The 22,767-nt window shown below is 48.4% G+C and overlaps 1 protein-coding gene across 1 annotated transcript in view; it reads left to right on the top strand.

The window, feature by feature from the left end:
* Positions 1-22,767, top strand: part of ank2b (ankyrin 2b, neuronal) — a 130,354-nt gene that overhangs the window by 60,899 nt on the left and 46,688 nt on the right. The window contains exons 3-7 of the mRNA XM_084690971.1: positions 10,706-10,807; positions 16,946-17,044; positions 18,773-18,871; positions 19,226-19,324; positions 19,513-19,698. Coding sequence (XP_084547097.1) covers positions 10,706-10,807; positions 16,946-17,044; positions 18,773-18,871; positions 19,226-19,324; positions 19,513-19,698 — 585 coding nt within the window. The remainder of the gene's footprint in view (positions 1-10,705; positions 10,808-16,945; positions 17,045-18,772; positions 18,872-19,225; positions 19,325-19,512; positions 19,699-22,767) is intronic.

The raw sequence follows: 22,767 nt of genomic DNA on the forward strand, positions 1-22,767 counted from the left end.
TCCATGTCCCTCTCCTCTCTACTCCTGTTCATTCCTCTTCCATCCTCTCCTTTGGTAAGGTACAGATAGACCTGAGGTATAGATGACAGTCTGCTAGCAGTGAAAAGATTATAGTCACACCAATTAAATGGATCCAGAGAAGCCTGTTATATTTAATTTAGCCCTCTGGGTCTGGGCCAGGGCCGCTGGGTCTACCTTCAGATGAGACTGGTCTGGAACTTGCAAGGAGTTGCGTTCGTTCCAAATTCAAGAGTTTAAACCAGGAAATTGTTCATGTTTAATGTTACACAATGTCAGGCCAACAGGCTGACGAGGTAGGACTATGGCCAGGTTTGACGTTTATGAAAACACTTGAACAACCCCTCACACTCTCTTTCCCTTCTATTTCTTAATCGTACTCTTCCTGGGCGAGGAGACAGGCGTTGTAGACCAGATTATAACTAGACAGCTGTCTGTGTGTGTGTGTGTGTTTGGCTATGTGTGCCATTTTTTAAACGTTAGTGCCAACTAAAAGCAAAATGGCTAAACAGGCCATAGCCCAGCACCAATCTCCATAATCTCCAGGGATCAGTGAGAACACATAGTGTTGTTTAAGGACGTTTTATGGGATGTAGGCGGTATTGCTAGCAACATTAGCATCACAGCCTGCCCTGGCCCACTGTTGTGACCATGGTCCAACATCTGGCGGTGTGTGATCAGGATGGGATGCATCCCAGAGGGCTTGCGTCTGACGGCGGTCTGGTGAATGGCGTGAGGTGGTGGTGGTGGTGGTGGGGGGGGGGGTTAGGGGTCACTCAACCAAATTGATACTAAATCCTCAACATCTGGCCCCCAGGGCGAGCCCTCCAACCCGGTCGAACTGGGAAAGCAATCTGGCTGCCGTGGTAACAGCGGGGACGTTCAGCCCCTTGATGGTCTTCTAACGAGAAGGTCAAGCTGAGTCGTGTGCGGTGGTAATCCCTGGAGCGCTCCTTCAGCTGTTGTGATTGGACCAACCAAACAGGCGTGCGTTGGGCCCCCTTTATTTAGAACCTGACGAATCGTCACGGGGATCCGCCCGACGCCACAACCCGACGACCCCGTCGGCCGTGTTGCCACGGCAACCTCCGACTTCTATTATTCATTCGATTTTCATGGCCTCCGCAATGCCGTTCGACGGAGCTCTTACAGATGGTGGTATGTGAGTCCGGGCGGAGCAGAACTTGTCAAGTGGAGTGTCTGAGAGATGCCATGTGGAAATAACAAACACACACACGTTAAATAATCCATCACAACTCTGCCAACTCTACACTGCTGTTGGTGTTCCGGTTCACGTGTTCACCTGCTTTGAAATCCTCAGAGGTCAGATGCGTCCATTAAGGACTCTAATTAGGTTTGTACTCCCCCCCCCCCACTGCCACCACCACACCCCTGCCAGAAGGTAAGAGGCTTCCGGGAGCTCTGTTTGGGACAGACCCACCTCAAGTCACCCAACCCCTCGCTGTTCAAACTCTGCTAAAACAGATGTCATTTGCAGATAGCCTTTGGCAGTCAACACATTACCAGCACCCTTCACATAGTCGACATGTGAAGACTGAAAATGGAGAAAAGTCTAGAACAAACAATGTGGTCATTTCACTGTGTACAAAAGCCCACACATAATGTTCCCCACAGAATAGGAACCCAGACCCAGAAACACGCTCCACAGCAGGCCTCTGTGTAAGTGCCATCTACCACCCCCTGCATCCACACCATATGGCTCCCCACAGACCCCTCCCCCAGGATTATGGAGGGCTAGTGAGAGGGGGGATACTTAGCAACTGGGTCAGGGAGAAGGAGGTGGTTGTGCTTGGGGGGGGATTGTTTCCTGTTTGTGTCGTGATGGGCTTAGGGAGGGAGTCCGCTCCCACCCCCCCCTCCTCTCCCCTACTTTAACCCCCCCCCCCCACACACACACATCCCGGCCTTTCCTTATCAACAGGTTAACATGGGCTCCCATTTGACGTCCTGATTGGATGTGACTGGGCTGGCAGGCGAGTCAGACATGGGGAACTCTGATCGGAGCGTCTTGATTGGAGGAGACGTGTGATTGATGGAGACGTGTGATTGGAGGAGACAGGAGTGAGTGACGAGAGTTAAATTACCTGTTGGAGAAGGTTAACCAGCGGGCTGTCATTCGATTACTTGCCATATCCAATGGTAGATCTGCCAGTGTCTGTCCTAACAGCAGCTAGTGCAGCTACTGTGTGTGTGTGTGCGTGGGGTTGTGTGTGTGCTGTCTCTGGAGGAGGGGATCCCTCTCTGAATTGCTCCTCCCAAGGTTTCTTCCATTTTTTCTCCTGTTGGGAGTTTTTCTGGGAGTTTTTTCTTGTCTTCCTTGAGGGTTTAGGTTGGTTGAGGGGTAGTTCTATGTGCGTATGTGAAGCCCTCTGTGACATGCCTGCGTGTAAAAAGGGCTATACAAATACATTTGATTTGTGTGCGCGAATGAAAGTGTGCAAGAACATGTCCAATGTATGTGTGTGATAGTTGTGTGCTTTAGTCTGTGTGTGTGTGTGTTTAATGGGTCTCTTAATGGGTTTCATCCTAAAAATGTATTTGTTTAGAAGATCCTGAATCTTTTAGTAGAAGGTAGGGCCGCTTCCTCCTCCACCAGCAGCAGAGTACACAGCAACGTCTTTTACAACTGTGTCAGACAGTGACCATCAAATCAACACGGATACCGCACACTTGTTTCCGTCACTCTACCCACTCCACAAACTGCATGAGTCTGAAAGCGTGTCAGTCTACCTAAACTTGGGTGTAGCCCAAAGACAAATGAGGCTCAGGCAGAACGTTGTGTTTGACCAACAGAGCCAGGTGGTGCTAGAGTGGATCTACAAGACAGGGAGGAGAGTTGGTTTGTTATAATATTTTACTGTCCACACATGTCCCTCCAGACAGTCATTTTACTTCCATAGTAGCTTTGCTCACTCCTCATACTAGCTCACACATTCATTTACATTTAGTCTTTTTTTTTTTTTTTTACGTTCAAGAGAATATTCCAGAGATGTTTACTAGATGGGTAGTATCTGGGACAGAGGAGGCATTGTTGTGGTACAGGCCTTCACCATGACTGGTTAATATCCAGTTGTCTAAATGGCCACACAGAGAAGGGGGACATTTACCTCAGTTGTGACATAATGAGAGATTACTAATACACATCCACACACACACACACACACATCCACACACACACACACACTCACATAATTCATTCATCTCATTTTCCGGACATAAGCTTTAAGCATGTGACACACACCCATGCCTTCACACAGATGTCTTTGTTCTTCTGTCAGAAAGGGGCGGGGTGGGGATGGGGGGGCGGGTTACTGATTGAATTGCATATCATTAACCCTGAGACTTGAAATCAATCCATTAAACAAAAAAAAAGGTCGGCCTGGTTTTTATCTGCTGCCCTGGTGCAGCGAATCAATACTGAGGGCTGCAGGCTAGGCTGTGACTCAGTGAAGACCACAGTGGAGCTCACACTGGAGCCGTTGCTCCCATCACTCGATGCCATCTGGTCTAATAATAGCTTTTTCTTATTTATCTTCAATAATGTGTCCTATTTGGGAAATCTAGCACCCCAAAAAACGTATTCATGCCACTCTGTTACACTAGAGAGCACATGCACGTACATGTATATGTTCAATTGCTACCTATTAGCAATGTTTGGGCTGCGTTGTGGCTTAGCTAACTTGACTGAAGAAGGAGTGAGTTGTTCTAGTATTGGTATTCTGTTCCTTTACGTCTAATCTAGCCTTGACATCTAGTCTTTCTGTTGCTCCATTATTCTGAAGCTAGTTCACACAAATGAAACTAGCCATGTCGCACTCCAAGCGTAAGAGTTGGCAAGGGTTAACCTGATGTAACCCCTCCATAGACTCCACCCATCCAGCTAAACCTGGAGTCTATAACGAGTGACCCTCAAGCGCTTCAGTCAGGGGCCCTGAAGACTGATGATGCCCTCAAGTGGCCAGGGGTAACCCAGCCTCTCTGATAGCACATTCCACAGAACACACACAGACATACTCCTCTGTTTGGGCATGCCACCCTCCCTCCATACAGACCCCACCCCCCACACCCCCCCGGCTCCCATGCATAGCTGGGCTAGTGGGTGTAAAAATAGCAGGGGGGGTAGACTGGAGCTTGAATTAGCAATGAGAGTTAACAGTTAGCGGCGGTGGCTAGTGGATGCTCCAGCCCCTGGTGCTTCTGTGCAGTAGAAGGGGAGGAAGGCTGACTGGCGAAACTGACAGACAGAGAGGGTTTGCTGGACCGACGGTTGGCATTTTAGCCCCCACCTTTGCATGGCTACCACCAGTTGCGGAGGTGTTGAATGAGAAAGCGAAAGGGGGGGGGGGGGAGTTCAGACCTGTTTGGATCTAAGACCTCGGGACTCAAAGTATCTGTCCGCTCACATTTGATGAAACGGCGGCCGTCGGATTCGCGAGCGGCCTGTCGCCATGGGCAACGCGGCGATGTGTAAAGTGTGCGGGTCGGAGAAGGGGTTGACAGCTAGCGGGAGCCAGTGGAACCTGGAGAAGGCTCCCACTGACTACTACTGCCAGCAGCACCTTCCTGAGCGCCCCGCGGCCGACAGACCCCCAACTCCTCCGGTAAGAGCCGTAACACATCGCTCAGAGGGCCGCCCGGACACCTGAGGCTTTCCTGAGCACCGGTAGAGCTTCCCTAGGGCCCTGAAGGGTCTAGAACAGGCAGGACTTAGACCAGGGAACAGTCAGAGTCTCAAGTTTGTCGTCTGTGTTAAGAGATCTGACTGAAGAGACGTTCTTGAATCTGTTTGTTTGCAACATCTCGGCACTCACTCGACAGGAAAGATTTCCTTCCGTGCAGGTGAAAGTCACGACTGTGCTTTTGTAACATAGGAATATCTTCTGTTGTCGTTGGTGTGCCATCGAGACGACTGACGCTCTCGACGGTGTGAGCGCTTCCCCGAGGTGACGCGTCCTCTGTAGAACACGGGCTGACATTTCCGTTCCTGAACACCTCGCGCCACGGCCGATTGACCCATCGAGGTTCATTTCAAATGTGGCGTGATGTCGTTAGCTGGGCGGCTGCTCTCTGCACTTCCCCTTTCAAGAGACGGCAGCGGCTTGAGTGCACGGCGTTTATGACACGACAGGACATGTCACGGCGCGTATCACTGGGAAGGTCAGCCGTGATAGCGCTATCATCTGCTTTCATCCCGGATCATTTCTTCAAGATGAGCCGGTGTGACGGCTGTATCCAAACAGCCAGCACTTCACTGAGTGAAATTGGCGGCTTTGTTTATCCAGCTAGATTGTGTTGTAAATACATAAAGAAGAGTGTAGGCTATTGTAAATGGTAATGGAAGACACAAGCTGAAACTGCCTTGGAGCAAAAGGAAATGGTTGTTCCCAAAACTGTCCGCCCCCTTGTGTAAAGTAGCTCAACTTTTTGATGAGCTCAAAGGCTTTCGAACATCAAAGAAGTTTCCGGCTACAGTGAAGCGAGGGGACGGAGGGCGATGCCATCTGAGTTCAGACAGCTGTGTTATGCCTCTCGGGTCTCGAGGGATGGAGAAGGGGGAGGGCTACTGAGAGGGAGGGAGGGAGGGCACAGGTGTGACTCGAGAGGAGGCCTGTAATTGGCAAGGCAGCCTGTGAGGACTGAGTTGACCCAGGTGACCCTAGCAACCCACCCTAGCGACCCTTCAGCCAAGTCCCTTCCCAGCTGGAGATCATTACCTGGGTGACAGCTAAGGATGGAGGTGGGAGAGAGGGAGAGACAGGAGAAAGGGAGTGAGGGATGGGGTGAGAGAGGGGGAGGTGACAGAGGTAGGTGAGAGAGAGGGAGGTGAGAGAAAGCTGGGTATGATGGAATGAAGCTGTGAGTGTGCCAGAGAGAGAGAGAGAGAGAGACAGAGAGTGAGAGAGAGAGAGAGAGAGAGAGAGAGACAGAGAGAGAGAGAGAGAGAGAGAGAGAGAGAGAGATCTGGGAGAGGGGATATTGACTACCTCTGAAATGCTTCCTGACTCGGCACTCTTTCTTCTGAGCTATTATATTGCGGGACAGACGTGTAAAAGGATGATACATACATTCTAGCTGAGGGTGAGAGGCGCCATTGTGGCCGGTGTAGAATGAATGATTACGGGGAAAGCAGTGGGAGAGAGAGAGCAAAAGAAAAGCAAAACCTCAACATCAGAGCAATCAAATTTGCAATCAAGAGTCTATTACCCAGCACACTGTGCTCTCGCACGTAAATCCAATCGCCATCTTGAGTTATTGTCAGCACTGAACAACATCCATCGACTACGATTGAATCTCCCATTGATTCATAGCTCGCATTAATGTCCCTCCTTTGCACAGAGTCACTGCAGTGTGCTAGTGATAGCAGGCTGCCCTTGCGCAGTTCTCAGGCCTGTACCCTATCACGCACAAGGGTCTGCGTAACAACCTGTCTGCCTGTTCCTGTCACTTCACCCTTCTCCTTCTGTTTGGGCTGCCCTCTGCATGCAAGCGAGAGGAACTGGAGTGGTTGAGAGGTGTGCATGTGAGTGTGTGTGAGAGAGGGAGGACGTGTGTAGGGGGGGGGGGGGGGGGCGGTATGCAAGTGAGGCACCGTCAGCAAGTGTGTATCGTGGCAGTCGTGCCTGTCTGTGTGTGTGTGTGTGTGTGTGTGTGTGTTTGTGCACCTCACACAGGATGGAGCGTGTTTAGTCTAAACGCTCCCATGATAGCCAGCCTTTCCAACAGCTGATAATCCCTGTCTGGATGACCCCGGCCCCAGCGCTCCTGTTTTTAGATGTGGACCGACTCCACAGTTTGACCCCTGACCTCCCCCCCTCCCAACACACACACTCACTTCTCACTTCAGTTAAGTGGAGAGAGGAATCTCTTGTAGAGACTGCAATGTGCCAGCACAAAGTGTTCTCTTAACTGTAGCCTTGCAAGCTAGAGTCTGCAGAGAACATACAGATCATGGCTGACGTTCTGAGGGCCGATGCTCAGTATCCAGAGGTTGTCTGACATGCCTTCCTTTCCGTAGTAAGTCTGCAATGGATGTGGCACCCATGGTCAGTAAATCTAACCTTGCTTCAATCTCTTCAGCTTTCCTAAGAACCACCAACCTGGCCCCTTATCAGTCTATGGATTTAGAGCTTGCTCTAAATTTAGCATTGATGGTGGACCTGGGCCTCTGGCTGGCCAACGGTATGGTAATTGGTCCACAGGGAGAGCTGTGATTGGCAAGGAGGTCTGTTTCCTGTGTTCTCATTGGCTCTGGTCCATATATGTCTGCCTGAAGAGAAAGATCCATGACGTAGATGAGAAGGACTCCCCTGGATGCAGAAATAATGAATTACAGAGAGGAGAACCTCCTGAATATATAATGAGGAAATCGCTCCAGTTATGTCACCTCAAGCTTCAAGTATTTTAAACCGTTAGCATCACAATGATTCATCGAGTGCTATCATTTACTTGGTGTATATGTACGTCCTGATTTATTGGGGTTATCGCAGGTCAAGCGGACCTCAACGCGTTGACCTGCCTTGAAAAACAGGGAAAACGACCTCTGCACATGCCTTGACGTGTGACATCGACGGATGCTGGACTCAAGGCTCTGTGTGTTGCCAACGAGAAGCGGTTGCATTGATTCCAGATGGGGCTGGTGACAGAGCAATCTTCACAGTGGATTTGTGCCTCCCTATTCACAGGCAATGCATACCAGTCCAGCCTCTGGGGAGATCTCAATGTTGAACATGCATCCCCGACCAACACACACACCCCACACACACACGGTTGGCGCCAGCGGAGGAAACGTTAAGGTTGACTGTGTCCTCAGAGGCGGGGCTGCTACGGGACGGTTGCTGGGTACTGCAGGCTACCTTGTAAACACTGCTGATATGACAGGCTTTGCTGGCCAGGGCTAAGAATAGAACGTGTTGTTCCGTGCGAGTAGGACGGCAAATCTGTGTAGAAGGGCACAGTTGCCTTCCTCGTATAGGTGTCAGATGGTGTGTTTGTGTGTGTGTATCTGTGTGTGTGTGTGTTGAGGTGTCTGGTCTTTAGGATCCTCGGAGCGTGTGATAAGTGGTTGGAAGACTCTCCAGGGGCATGTGACATCTGTGTTTTTCGAGGGCGTGGTCTCCATCAGGCTGGCCATGGTGGCTTCCGGAACACTTAGGGTGGAGTGAGACACATGCCCACACAAGCCTATGCTCAGGTGCAACCAGATGACGTCATCGTTGACCTTGTTCTAAGCCCACAGCTATAGTTGATGCTTGTTTGTATGGCAACACACACTATGCAGCAATGCTATTGGTTCATCTCCAGTTCTTCTCCATTATTGTTGAGTGAGTTTAGCTTCCAGTCGTTTATTAAACATGATATGTTTTATGTCCCACATTTGATCTATATAAATTACAGAGAGAGTTCAGCATAAGGATGTTTCTGTTGATTGAGTTCTGTTGCCAAATGGATTGACTGGCAGACCCTGTTGTCATGACTACCCAGAGAGGTAGGTCAGCCTGTCTCCGTGGTAACTGGGAGGGGCGAGGATATTTCCATCATTGCCATTGGTGGGCAGTTATGGGTTAGTTTACATTATTGATGAACATTCCCTCGCACACACTACACCACTGAAGTGAGAGAATCGCTCTGAATAAGAACGTTGCATGTCATCTTTGGTCTGTAGCAGAAATTCTGTTGGCAGGTTCACTTGCAGTGATACACACGTCTAGACTGTAGATCAAAGGTTGGACCAAGGCACTGCACAGCGTGGTTGGTTACTAGTAGTTAGTTACGGCTTGATGTCCATATAAAAAAAAATCTCCCACTTACCTGCCGAGTGAAAGGTGCAGTTCATTCAGTGTGCCGAGTCGTGATTATTGTGGTGTCACGATTATGCTGATGAATGAGCATGGTAAAGGAAATAATACAGATTTCTTTGGGATTGTTCGCCCCTGCTTTCACCTCAATCTTACCACATATCCAGCTCAGCTCCACTCCTCACAGCTGTGAGTACGAGTGGGCTCAGTCAATGTTCTAAAAAATACTTTTTCCTCCTAACCTTTTCTCCTGAAGAACCACACCGTGTAAACACCTCCACGTTGATAAAACAAGAAAACAAACCACCATTTCAGTGCTTATGAAACTATTTCTGTAGGAAGTTTCAACAACAATCTGCCATTTTCTTTTCGCCTGAATGTAAAATGCTTTGAGTTAAAAGCCTTGCTTGTTTGAGGCCTATTGGCCTAAGTATCACTATGGCAACCCACAGACTGCAGAATGATTTAAGAAGGTCTTGCATAATGATACTGGGCGGCTGTTAGAGGAATCTGGCAGTTTTCATCAGACTTTCATCATCTCTTATAATGATTCTATTGTGTGCTGTGGCTAGCTGTGTACAATGCTAAGTATGTGGGCTAGCACTGTCATCCATTCTATGCACACGTGCAGTATGACCTCACCCCCAACAACCACAACCACACAGTCCCAGATGTCTCGACGCAGGCATTACTCAGCAAAAAAGGCAGTAAGATTTAGGAAAACATAAAAGCTAGCAGTGTATTGTTAACCACCAGTAATGTGTGCGCATTTACTTGGAGATAGACGTATAAACCAACGTGATGTGACACGTCTGATAGTGACGTCATTTGGGTTGTGTGAGGTGACTGGACGTTGGATGGTGCTGCAGATGGATGTGTCTGGTCTGAAGGATGCAGCGCAGTGCTCTGCAGTGTCCACACAGAGCACATTCCAAACCAAATACACCAGCCAGTCGGACCACTTTCTGTTCATTTAACATACGAGTTGAATAAGACACGTTGTCATTATTTCTTGACAGGCTTTAGTTGAAAAAGAGAATACCACATACATATAAATCATGCAATTCTCCATGACAGACAGTTTCCATCGACGCATTCCCTTTATCAGTATTCATAGCAAGGCAGCATACCTTGCGTTGTCCTAATGCAGTATACAGTAGCTTGGCCAGAGACATCATTCTGAAGTAGAAGGAACTGCTCTATTCTATCCACAGCCTACTCTGACGGCTGCCGCTACCGCAGCTAGGAAGCTGCAGTCGACTCCATTGGCTGGGAGCTAGCAAGCAAAGATGCTAATTCAATCACTCAAAAGTACTGCATTCTTCTGGCAGGTAGTGCTAGCTAGGGGGGGGGGGGGGAGGTAGAGGAGAGAGGGTGGAGTAGCTGACTCATTCCACCTCCCTACTGCCTTGGTGTACTTCCAGTTCTGACTGTCCCTGCATCCGCATGAAGAGGACATGACCTATGCTGCATTCTCCTAGCTAGGATAATGCTCTGCACTGATAAACTCATAAAACATTGATGATTTGCTTGATGACTGAGGCACACAAGGTGGAATTAACTACCTTGCTCACACCTAGGCTCTCTAAGGAACCATAACAAGCTTGTTTTCCTTCTCTGCGTTTTTAAAGGGTGTTGGTGAGGCAGGCTGGATGTTAGCTGGCCAAGTGTTGAGCAGAGATAACGTTGTTAGCTGTATAATTACCACAGCTATTTTTATGCCTCTGAAAAGTCACAGAAAGTGACTCAACATACATCCAAAACCCTTTTTAATAATCTGCTGGCATAAAATCGAGACGGACGAAGTCTTCCAACGTGGTTGCTGCCTGACCTTCATCTAATGTATTTCTTCTTCTCTGTTTTTCTTTTAGTCGGACAGCAACACCAGCTTCCTGCGGGCAGCCAGGGCAGGGAACATCGACAAGGTTCTGGAATATCTGAAAGGAGGAGTGGACATCAGCACCTGCAATCAGGTAAGAAACACAAACACAAACTTATTCGGCCTGTTCAAAGGCACACCACACATCAGTGCCTTTTCAGTTTTTTTTCACTTCCTGTTGGTCCTCTGTGGCTTTCATTGGATTCTCCAGGCCACAAACGCAAGGTCGCTATCCCTCCAACCACGCAACATGCCAGGTCTTTCGTACCCCCTCACTTTCCTCAGTTAGCTCCTGGGAACCCCTTGTTGATCCTCAGTCCAGATGTCAGTCCATCAAAGTGACAAGGTGACCTTCAGTCTCTCAGCTTCCGGCCCTATCCGTTAATTCAACCTGCTTTCACCAAAGTGACATGTTTGGGACATGGGACATACATATGTAGGTAAAGCCACCTGTGGTTGGGGTTCCAAACTAGATTTTTACCAACATCTTACAGTATCCGTCAGTCCTTTCAACAGCAAAACCTCCACCATTTTGAGAAAAGATTGAGGTAGTCTCCCCTAGTTGCCTTCCTCCTACGACTGAATCCTCCTCCTCTCCGAGGAAACTGTCGGTCCGTGAGTTAAGAGTCTCCATCACTCAGTGTTCATTACCCAGAAGACATTTAGAGAAGCCAGTGGTTTTACATAACACCGCTGACAATAGCTCTCACAGGGCACCAATGTGACAGGGTGCTGCTTTCCATAAAGATCACCAGGCACAAAATAAGAAGCGCAATCATACTATACAACTTTTGTATTTCCGACCAAGCCTAAGACAAGCTCTTCTTCTTCCTCTGTGGTCTTACCTGTGAGTTTGCCAGTTCCGATGCTGCAAGGATAAGTATTGATGCTGGTCCAACACATCGATAGCTCGAGATTCCATCATTCTAAATCACTCTTACTGGAGCTGATGGTGAATGAGCTCCAGTAAGAGTGAAATACAAGAAACCCCATATTAAGGTACTAGTCTAGTCAAGAACGAGTTCAAAGATGCCGGGAAGTGTGTGTGTGTTTTTGAAATGGAGGTTGTGATTTGTAGGCCACCATTTTGAAGGCCAGTGCCCTGATATCCCCCATATAAAATCAGGCCAGTGCTGACTCAGGTACTACACCTCCCATGGTTCCCTGGGTCACCTGTATGCCGACACATTAATTAGTGGGACCTGTGGCAGGGCCAGGGGAGAAGGATCAGTGAACAGTCATTAGTGATACCCTCCTCTTGGTCTCATTTGTCTTGGATCTGTGGCCCAACCAGAATCACCCGGTTCTCCTTTCTCCCTGTCTTCTCCATTCCTTCATTTGAGACTTTGTAACTTGTTTACACTGCATGGTGAGAGTCCAAATCTTTATTTAGTAGCTGGCTATTATCTTGTGCCCAGAAGCCATTAACGTTCCACACGACATAAAGGGCAAGGGGGAGTGTGTGTGTGTGTGTGTGAGGGGGATCAGTGAAAGCAGATATAGTGTGAAATGACCCGTCCAGCAGATGGTGTGTGGTCAACCTGATAAGCAACAACAACAGTCACATGAACTTCAGTGGTGTGTGAGGGCTGTGAGGCATCTTACACACACAAATACACAAAACTCTCTCTCTCACACACACACACACACACACACACACACACACACACACACACACACACACACTACTCACCAGCCACAAGGTCTGCCACACAATATGCCCTCTGGCAGAGTATCAAAGGACTGGAGGTAGTCGTAGAACCTTTTCCACAATCATCCAATGTTAAACTTGCTTACACAGAGATTCATGTAGACAGTTGATGCTCATTTGGCTTTACCCATCTCATCTCTCCCTCCCTCTCTATATCCCCCCCTTCCTCTCTATCTCCCTCTGTCCCTCCCTATCTTCCCCTCCCTCCCTATCTCCCCCCCTTCTGTTCGATCTCCCTCTGTCCCTCCCTATCTCCCCCTCCCTCCCTATCTCCCCGCCTTCCTCTCTATCTCCCTCTGTCCCTCCCTCTCTACCTCACTCCCCCTCTATCTATCGTCCCTGCCTTCCTCTCTATCTCCCTCCTTCCTTCCCTCCCTCTCTCTATCTACCTCCCTCCTTCCCTCTCTACTGCCCTCCCTCTCCCACCTCTCCTTCTCATCTATATCTCTCTGCTTCCCTCCCATTCAATCTGCATCTCCTCCCTTCATACATATGAGTGGAATTAATCTGCTTTGATCTGAGTTCACAGGCTCTGCTTCATGTCTGTCAGTGCCTTTGTCATAAATGCTAGGTATTTTAGTGCCTTATTTTGCCTTGCCGATTGTACAGTACTTTGACTAACACTAGTTGTTTTTAAATAGAAATACATCTGATTTGCTTCGCTTAATTTCCCAAGACAGACGGTAGAGTTGTATCTCAGTCTTTTGTCTTTGGCAGTATGAAGCTGACGACAAGCTACACCCGTTCATTGTCTCCTATCTGTTCTCTCAGAGACCATTCATGATATGATATCTGCGGTCCTGGTACCTCTCTCCTTTCATGTCCGGTCCCCTCCCCCTTTCATTCCTCCACCCCTCCATGGTCTGTCCTGCTGCACCTTCCAGAAATTGTCATGGTAAAACCCTGACCTTCACACACTGACAGACACCCAGATGGATGGGAGACTGGGTCTAGATGTGCACAGTGTAGTGCGTGTGTGTTGGGGGGTGGGTGTGGGTGGAGGATTGCAGGTGTGTGTCTGGAGAGGAGATATATTCACTAACAGTTGGAATTAATTAATACTTTTAGTTCATCTGCTAATAGGGTGTAAGTATGCTGTTAGCTCTGATATTGATAGCGTGTTTGATTTCTGTTATGGAACACAGACAAGATATCTATTTCAGTTGTCTTAGCAACCCACCATTTTAGTGCTGCTATGCGCAGAAATAGCTTTGCCGTAAATAACTTCTGTAAAAAAATACAATTTCTGAGTCCATGTCTTGTGGGAGCCACGTAAAGCAATTTGTGTCAGTTTTTCAGAATGATTCTTATATTCTTTAATATAAGAAGAGTAATACTATAAACGGATCTTTATCAAACTGCACCAAAATAGGTGATTCCTTGTAAAGGAGACACTGAAAGCATGGTCTCCAGCTGCTGAAGGGGACAGGTACTGTGTAGATCATGTCTAGTGTTGTCATGTAGGCCTGAGTCCATCTGTCATGTGACCTCCATGTGACCATGAGCTGCCTGTGTGACCGGCCGACGGAACACACAGCACACACCTAAGGTAGTCAGGGCAACCAAGGTTTCTCTCCATCGTGCCGACCTGTGACACAGCTAGTCTGTCACTGTCTGGAAGGGAGGAGGCGGGGTCTGGGGCTCATACAGTAGATTGTCTCTCATGTGTCACAAACCCATATAAGCCATTCTTCATAGTCCCCAGCCCAGACACATGTTGCCTTAACGTGTCTCGTGGGCAATTGAAGAGGTCACCTCCACGATGCCACCGTGGGGTCCTCACTCTCAACTGTCGTCCATCTACCGCTGCGACGGGACCACGGCAGGTCCCTTAAATACCGGGACAGATTACACCAAGACCTGAACACCCACAGGTGGGACACTGTGACCTCGTTCTTCAAGATGGATGGCTCGTCGTCCAATGCTCTGGCACTACATTGATGGGTCGGGACAGGAGCCATCGTTGTGGGAAAACCTTTCTTCCACTCGGAATGTGCAAGTTGGGAGTCCTTCTCTAATTTCATGGCACATGTTCACACATTGACATACAGCACTAATAGCACACCGGTATTCCTTTGTGAACCATGAATGTCAAAATGCCTGAGTATTACTGTGCTTCAGGCAGCATGTACAGTTTTGACCCAAATATGACTCCATAGTCCTTATTTGCACTTTCTTCTCCACGGGGCAGCCGTCCTAAACAAGTCTCTCCAGTGAACTTTCCAGCTAGCTTCCCCAGACAGCAGGCGTCTAATATATCTCTGAAAGGACTAATCACACTAGCTGTTATTACATTCACACCCTCCATTAGCATTCCTAATATGCATCTTGATGGGTTTCTACTCACTGTAATGGCTGGGCTGCCCCATGGTGATGTCTGCAGGCTAGGAAGTAGATGAATGGCTCCTTACATCTACAGGGCGTGAGAAGGATGAGGCCGGAGAACAACATGATCAATCAAATGTTCTGTGATTCAAAGTTTTCATAAGGGATGGCGTCTGGGGAGTTGACCTAAAAGTTATAATTTAGACCTGTGAAGGGCGGGTGTGTGTGTGTGTCAGTGTGTGGGGGGTAAAGGCGTGGCGGGCTGTGCCTGTTAAAATACAGATCTTTCCTTGGATCTAACTGCCGAAAATATGTTGAGAACTATGTACTTCTGATCCTTGATTTTGTTCTGTACTTCAGACTGCTATGCAGACTGAATGCATGTCACTTTGTTTCACAGCGTCCAGGAAACAAATGTAAAAGTTCAAGGCAGCCTGTAGTCATGGAGACAAGCAGGTGTGCACCTTCTGCATCTAATGCACCATATCCTCTCTCTTCAAAGGAGTGCAGCGTTTGGTGTTTCGCTAAACAGATGCTTCCGTTTGTTCCAGTTTGTTTTCATGCGACAGAACCCTGCAGGGCATTCTAAACTAAATGCAGCGTGCCATTCCTCTCTACAAAAGAAATGCAGGATGTGACAATGTTTCAATGACATAACGAATGGCAATAACGTTCTCTTTGGGGTTTTGTGTACGATACGCAGGCTGAATGGACCGAACTGGCACAGAGGAAATCATCTATCGACTCACTGGTCCCATTTTTCAAACGTAGACAAGCGCTGCCCCCAGTGAAAGATATATTAAATCACTGCTGGGTCAATGGAGATCTCCCCCGGGCTACAGAGGGTTGGGAGGTAGTGTAACACTGCTGACTCTAACTCTAAATCACCACTCCATTCCAGTATCTACCTAGTGAGCAAAGAGGTACGAAGAGATGGTTTTCAGTGGGCCTGGTTTCTGGACTTACAGTAGGCCTATGTAGTTGTTGGGTGTATTGGTGTTTACCTAAGGACTTAGGTGGGACTCACCTAAGGACTTCTCCTTAAGTAGATTCCGTACACTTCCGTTGAATCTTACCGTGTATTGTGGTTTGTCCGTTTTTGTCTTTTCGCCCATCGCTTTACATTGGTCCTTCATTGTTAGCGAACCCCTTCCCCACAGTCCTATCTAGCTACACTGTCCCCTTCATTTTCAAGCTGTCACTCTTGTCCACTCTTGTCAATCAACTCATGAAACCCCTCCCCTATTCTTCCGGCCAGCCCACCAACATGACTTGTTCAGAGGCAGATATAGATATTAACAGAGCCATTAGAGTGATTTAACATCTCCTTAGCGGGTCACACATAGAAGAGATTACACTAACAACTTGAACCCATGAACGTAAAATGGTTTGATGACATTTGCACAGAAAACTAAAAGATTATCTCACCACAAAGTTGAAAGTAGTTTTTCCATCCTAAACATATGTTTGAAGCATAATGTGCAAGTGGGATTGATAATACATTGCAACACCTTGTTTGGTAACCTTGCACCCCCCCCCCCCCCCTTCCTGTCTTGTTGTGGTATTTTGGAATTAACTGGCAAACGTCTGGATTCCTTAATCCCTGAGGAAATCCCTCTAGAGTGATATTACAATGTAATCTTCATTTCTGTCATACAGCAAATACCATCTACTTATTGCTACAGTATGTAGACTAAGCTGAAATCTTCTTATTACAGAAGGTTAGGGTTGGCACTTGATAGGGCATTGAGTTCTGAGGGAAAATTCAAGCAACATCTAGAATAATGTCCTATATCTTTTAGCAGTGGTTTGAACTAGGGTATTGAAGAAGTAACAAACAATCACACTATTGCACCAAACACGTACGCAAGCACACTCACAGCCACTTTATTAATATCACTTCGTCCATGCCTGGCCCAGGTCCATAACAGCATGACATGGCACAATCCTGACTTTCAGAAGTGGCTTTCATATGTTGGTTTGTCCCTCCTTCGTGTGTGTGAAAGAGTACCAGCCAAAAGAGAAGAACGGAGCACGACAGTATAAATTATGGACCCGGAGGTAGCGAGCTACGATACATTTTTTCCAGCCAAGTCCGTTTATTTTCCAAGTCCTCCATTTTGTGGACGAACAGTCGGCAGTTTTGAGTTGTGACGCTGACCTTTGCCTTTTTGTCCCTCTTCTCTTCCTGTCCAGAATGGGCTCAACGCTTTGCACCTGGCTGCTAAGGAGGGCCATGTGGAGCTGGTTCAGGAGTTGCTGGAGAGAGGCTCTGCCGTAGACTCTGCTACCAAGGTGGGTAACAGTAATGTGAACGTATCTATGTTCCCGGGGGCAGCAGTTCCCCAGTTCCATACTGTAGCACACATTAACCCCCATATTATCTTTGGGCCAGTTGTTGTTTTTAATTTAATTTAATAACAAGGCTTCAAAATCAATCATCCTCTTGGCCAACGTAGTAGCTCCTAGGCTAACTGGAGGTGAAATGTTGCTCTAGGACTATGCGAGATCATTGGTAGACTTTGTTGACCAAACATTTGACAGTAGACAAAAACTCAGCCACTAGCCTCAAGCTGCTATTATGCTAACATGACTAACCGTAATGTCTTTCTTACATTTACATTTATTCATTTTGCAGATGCATTTATCCAAAGTGACTTCCAAGAGTGAGCTGCAAAGTGCATAGGTCACTACGATAACAACGAGATAGGCCCAAACGATGCGGTAGCCGAAACATAAAGCATACATTGTGAAAAACCCAAATAAGTGCCGAAGGAAAGAACCATAATGTAGTTAAACAAGTTACAATTAAACAACATGAACCTCAAAAGGGTAATTTTAAATCAGTTACAACTAACCAACAAGAGCAACAAGTCTCTTAATACCTATTTAATCATTGGTCTGTAAATACTGCCAATTCATCAGCATAGTCGATTCTGATATTGTGTTTTGATGGACTGGTGTCACATGTAGGGTGAACAGGGTTAGAAGTCTAACATAGCTTCTATCTACAACTCTTGACCTATTGAAGCCTGGCCATTAACCTTTCCTTGGTGAGTCTGCACTGCTACTATCATATCCCTGGGCAGACTGCCAAGTTACTACCCCACAACCACTGTAACCCTACGCCTGCTGCTAGCTACATGTCACTGGGTTGTTCACATGGACCTCATGGAGCACTTCAGGACATGCTGGAAGGGAAAGTGATTAAGAGTAGTTTCAGCAAACCTGGAGTCTTGGTTGCATTGTCATTTCAACCCCTGCAACTTGAGAGGGTCTATTTTATTTCATAAACGGCATGTTTAGGGTTTGTGTGTCTCTTTGAAGTCTGAGTAAGCGCTGGACGGCTGGATGATGTTTAGCTTGTGTGTTAATCGCTAAAACTGGGCCTTTGTGTCCATTCATTCCTTTCTAGGAAATGCCCTTTAATTGTGGGTATTTTATGAGTATATCAAAGCTTGGATGATAGAGTTGATTGAGATTGTTTGGATTTTCAAATGCAACATGAGACCTTCTGAAACCTATCTGACCGGCAATCACCCCATAAAACCAGTACTTTACGCTTAAGCAAGAGTCACTTAACATAATGGGTTCATCCTCATGCTCTAATTAAAAGGATTCTGGCAGTGGATCCAATCTCCCTGGGGTATTAGCGATAACTTTCCATTATCTTTGAGTCAAAGGCGTCATTAGGAGTGCCAGTCTGGAAGGACCCCTCATTTTTAGACGGTGATCTCCTCTTCCATAGCCGTAGCTGTCTGGAGATATGCCTGTTTGGGGATTAGCTTCTCAAATGGGGAATGCTAAACGGCGGTAATGAGGAGGTTGTAGAGGGAGGATGAATACAGCAAGGGCGTATTGGGTAATGAATTCCACAGCTCCGACGAGGCGCTGGGTTTTGGTAATGAGAAGTCTTGAATGCCATTGTGAGAAGCAGCTATGAAGAACTCCCTTCTTACTGTGTGTGTTTTGTGTAACATGTGGCCGTAACAGCACGCGTGTGTGTGTTCCCAACCCCTCCAGAAAGGAAACACAGCCCTTCACATCGCCTCTCTGGCGGGGCAGGGCGAGGTGGTGAAGATCCTGGTTAAGCGAGGGGCTGACATCAACTCTCAGTCTCAGGTACGAACCCCAACACCCCCATTTCGCGTCCTCCCTTTGATGTCTGTGCTGCCCTTCAAACTGGACTGGATGAAGCGGCACGCTTTGCTGTGTTGTTAGCCTCGTGCGCACACACTGGCCAGTCAAACCAGGCGAGGGCTGGGTAGCGTGTGTGGAGGTGTTAGCGCTAGCTGACATGGCCGTTGGCGTGTGTGGAGGTGTTAGCGCTAGCTGACATGGCCGTTGGCGTGTGTGGAGGTGTTAGCGCTAGCTGACATGGCCGTTGGCGTGTGTGGAGGTGTTAGCGCTAGCTGACATGGCCGTTGGCGTGTGTGGAGGTGTTAGCGCTAGCTGACATCATGTCTCTGTCGTCAGAATGGCTTCACGCCGCTGTACATGGCGGCACAGGAGAACCACATGGACGTGGTCCGCTACCTGCTGGAGAACGGAGCCAACCAGAGCACTGCCACGGAGGTAGGGACTTCACGCGAGCGTGCGTTTCTGTGTGATTGACAGAGTACGTGTGTATGAATGAGCGCGTGTGTATATAAAACAGACGGTGTGTGTGTGGGTGAGAGAGTGCACTTGCACGCCAGTGCTAACGTTCATCCCCCTGCTATCATATATCTTCCCCCCCCCCCCCTCCTCCTTCCCCCTCCCAGGACGGCTTCACCCCCCTGGCCATCGCCCTCCAGCAGGGCCACAACCAGGTGGTGTCCATCCTGCTGGAGCACGACACCAAGGGCAAGGTCCGCCTGCCGGCGCTGCACATCGCCGCGCGCAAGGACGACACCAAGTCTGCCGCGCTGCTGCTGCAGAACGACCACAACGCCGACGTGCAGTCCAAGGTACGGGTCCCCCCCCGCCCCCGCGCGGCCGGAGCCCAGAGCTCTCCCTGCGTCTGTGGCCCCCGGTGGTCTGCATGCCGTATCTGCTGTGGTGACCTGGCGTGTTGTCAGTCGGTTGCTGCTATACCACCCCAGGGAATGCAAGACCGAGTGCCGTACTGTGAGATGACGTATACGAAGCGCATATCACTCGGCGTGCCGCGTTTTGAGGTGTTGAGAATGTGGGGAGTGAGGAGGAGATTTGAGTGCAAAGCACAGTAAGGATAAATGGATGTGGGTGTATAGCACTGTGTCACGGAGCCACTGTTGCCTGTGACTTCATGTTGTGCTCTGTTGTAGATGTGTGTCTGTATGTGTATCTCTTTCTCTGTCTCTCTCTGTCTGTTACTCCGTTTCAGTGTCTTTGTGACTGCCACCTGTCTCCTGGCCTCTCCACTAACTGGGTCTCTCGTTCTGTCTCTCTGTGTTATCTGCCCCTCCTGCATGCCCCCCCCGTTTGCTCTCTGTCTCCCCCTGGTGTTTAAGCGTAGTTCCAGTGTCCAGTGCATGGAGGGTGCTGTCGTCAGGTTGGATGGGGGGGTTGATGTGGAGGGTCTGCATGTACCCTGGGGGGTCCTGGCCTCGCTCTGGTGTCCTGGCGCCCTGTGGCTCCTTCTCCCCGCGGCCCCCCGCCTCTCTGGAGGGCTTTAGACAGGGGGGAGGCTGGAGGCCGCCTCCCTGGACGCTCTCCTCCAGGGCTGGGTAGGCGGGGACACGAGGAGGGAAGGAGCCAGGGGGTCCGAGGACGCCGCTCTGAAGTCCAGTCTCGTCGTCTGAACGGGGATGGGGTGGGGGTGGGCTGGGAGGTGGGCTGGGGTGGGGGGTGGGGGTGGGGGTGGGCAGCGGTGCACTTGTTGGGGGCGTGGCTAGAGTGAGAGACGTGGTAGGATCCCCAGAACACGGTACCCGTGGAGAACCCTCTGTCCGAAACAGGTTCACATGTATGCAGCCTCCTGTCCTGTAGCACACCACAGCCAGTCCACCTGCACTGCCAGTGTTGAGATGAAGCTTGTTGTGTCCATACAATGTGCCTGTGTTATATAACAGGGTATACTTTATGGTGCCGATGTTATATAAGGGGGTATACTGTATAGTGCCATTGTTCTACACTAGGTTCTACTGTATGGTAGTGGTACCTGTGTTGTATAATAGGGGATACTGTAAGCAAGTGTAAGCTGGCATAAAGTGCTGTTTCTGGTTCAGATGTTTCAATGCAGCGCTCCTCACCATGACTCATACAGACCCTCCCAGAGGAGGGTGATCAGAGTCTTCCACGCACACACGCACCCACGCACACACGCGCAAGCGCACTCTGGCGTCACTTGAGCACCCTGGCACGCGTGTTCTTCCCAGATACCTCGGCTCTGCAGTCCTCTGACGATGACCTGAACTAGTCTGGACACGAAAAACCATCCTTTCCGGCTCCCCGTAACCTACCCAGACTAGTCCCCACTCTACAGTAGTCCACAGGGTATGAAAACAGAGAGAGGCAGCTGTGAAAATAGCCCTGCGTGATCCCCTCTTCACCCTGTCACAGCCGTGTGTCAGTCACAGTGTACCTCCTAGGACATAAGTACCGTGTCCAGGTGCACTTTCGACTGTGCAGAGTACTGTATTATCACGCTCTACACAAAGGACCCAGAGAGGTAGGAAAAAGCCCCCGTATATTAAGCAGAATGGTACCACTTTAGCCACGCCGCCAACAGAGGGTAGATATGTTGGCACAGACGCCGTGAGCTCTGTGTTGCTGTGTGTTCTGAAGTAACTGAGTGTTTCCCTTCCGCGTGCGTCCCTGCTGCTTCAGATGATGGTCAATAGGACGACCGAGGTATATGCCCCCCCCCCCCCGGTCCTCACCACACCTTCACTCCCCTCTGCTGCTCTCATCCCTTTCCTCATCCGTCCTCCTCCGCTCAGTCTTTCCTCATTCCCTCCACCTGCACTGCATCCTGGGAATCCTCACTTTTCTTTGCCAGTGTTTTTTTTTTTCTCTTTCGGTCTTCTATAATTGTATTTTCTTCTTCATTATTTCTTTCGTTTTGACGCTGTTCCTCCTGTAAGCATGCGCGGCTGACCGGAATGGCCCAGGCGTCGCTCTTTAGTTCATCTTACACTCTGCCAACTGTCTTTGCCACTCCTGATTTCAGCATTGTTTGGTTTTTTTCCGTTTGGGCTGTGAATGGGCTGTCTGTATTCTTCTCCTTCTAGGGAGTTTGATTGGTATCCTAAGCTCACAAGTGTGTTTCCACGTTTGTTTTTGAAATGTTTACTATTATTCTTTTTTCACCATGACATTTCTGATCTGACCATACTGAATTCTTTACTGTACATTTCAAATTTACAATCGTAACATGATAGGATGTCTGTCTGTATAGACACAGATTCCAACAGGAATGTTTATCTGTCTTTATACATACAGGGATCTAAATATTTATTGCAAACTGGTGTTGTTATGTGCTCTGTGCTGCATGCTGTAGGTTAAGACACAAAAACCTTGATATTATCTTTATGCTTCATAAGAGCTGGAAATTCTTAGCTTGCACCTTGCGGCAAATGAATGTTTAAGTAGCATGCGATACAAGCTTTGGACTGTAGACACCAATATAATGGAATGAAATGACGTTAATAAAAATATCCAGCTGCTTTGCTGATAGGTTTGCTTTGTGGAAAGGAAAATAGGCATGTCGCCTCCAGCCTGCTTTGAGTTGCTCCATTCCTGTTGAGCTTTGAATGTGTATTTATCATCATGTAGCCACTGTGCCCCTCACACTTTTGTAAAATAATGTTTTCACATTAAATCGGACCGTGACTTTCAGAACGGAAAGGTAAGGCAAGAATTTCACTGATCTGCAAATCTCTCTGATTTCTCATACTTCCTTACACTCTAACTGACGTACAGTCGACATAGTGCACTTTGATGTTGATAAACAATGTAGTACAGTGATGATGGCTTTTCTTCCGTGTCATGTACATTTATTGTAGTCAACTCATAGCATATCTATTTTTCGTAAATATTTTCAACATTAATAT

The sequence above is a fragment of the Hypomesus nipponensis genome, chromosome 25 (genome assembly GCF_054491055.1).
Source record: "Hypomesus nipponensis isolate SF chromosome 25, ASM5449105v1, whole genome shotgun sequence".
NCBI classification, from domain to species: domain Eukaryota; kingdom Metazoa; phylum Chordata; class Actinopteri; order Osmeriformes; family Osmeridae; genus Hypomesus; species Hypomesus nipponensis.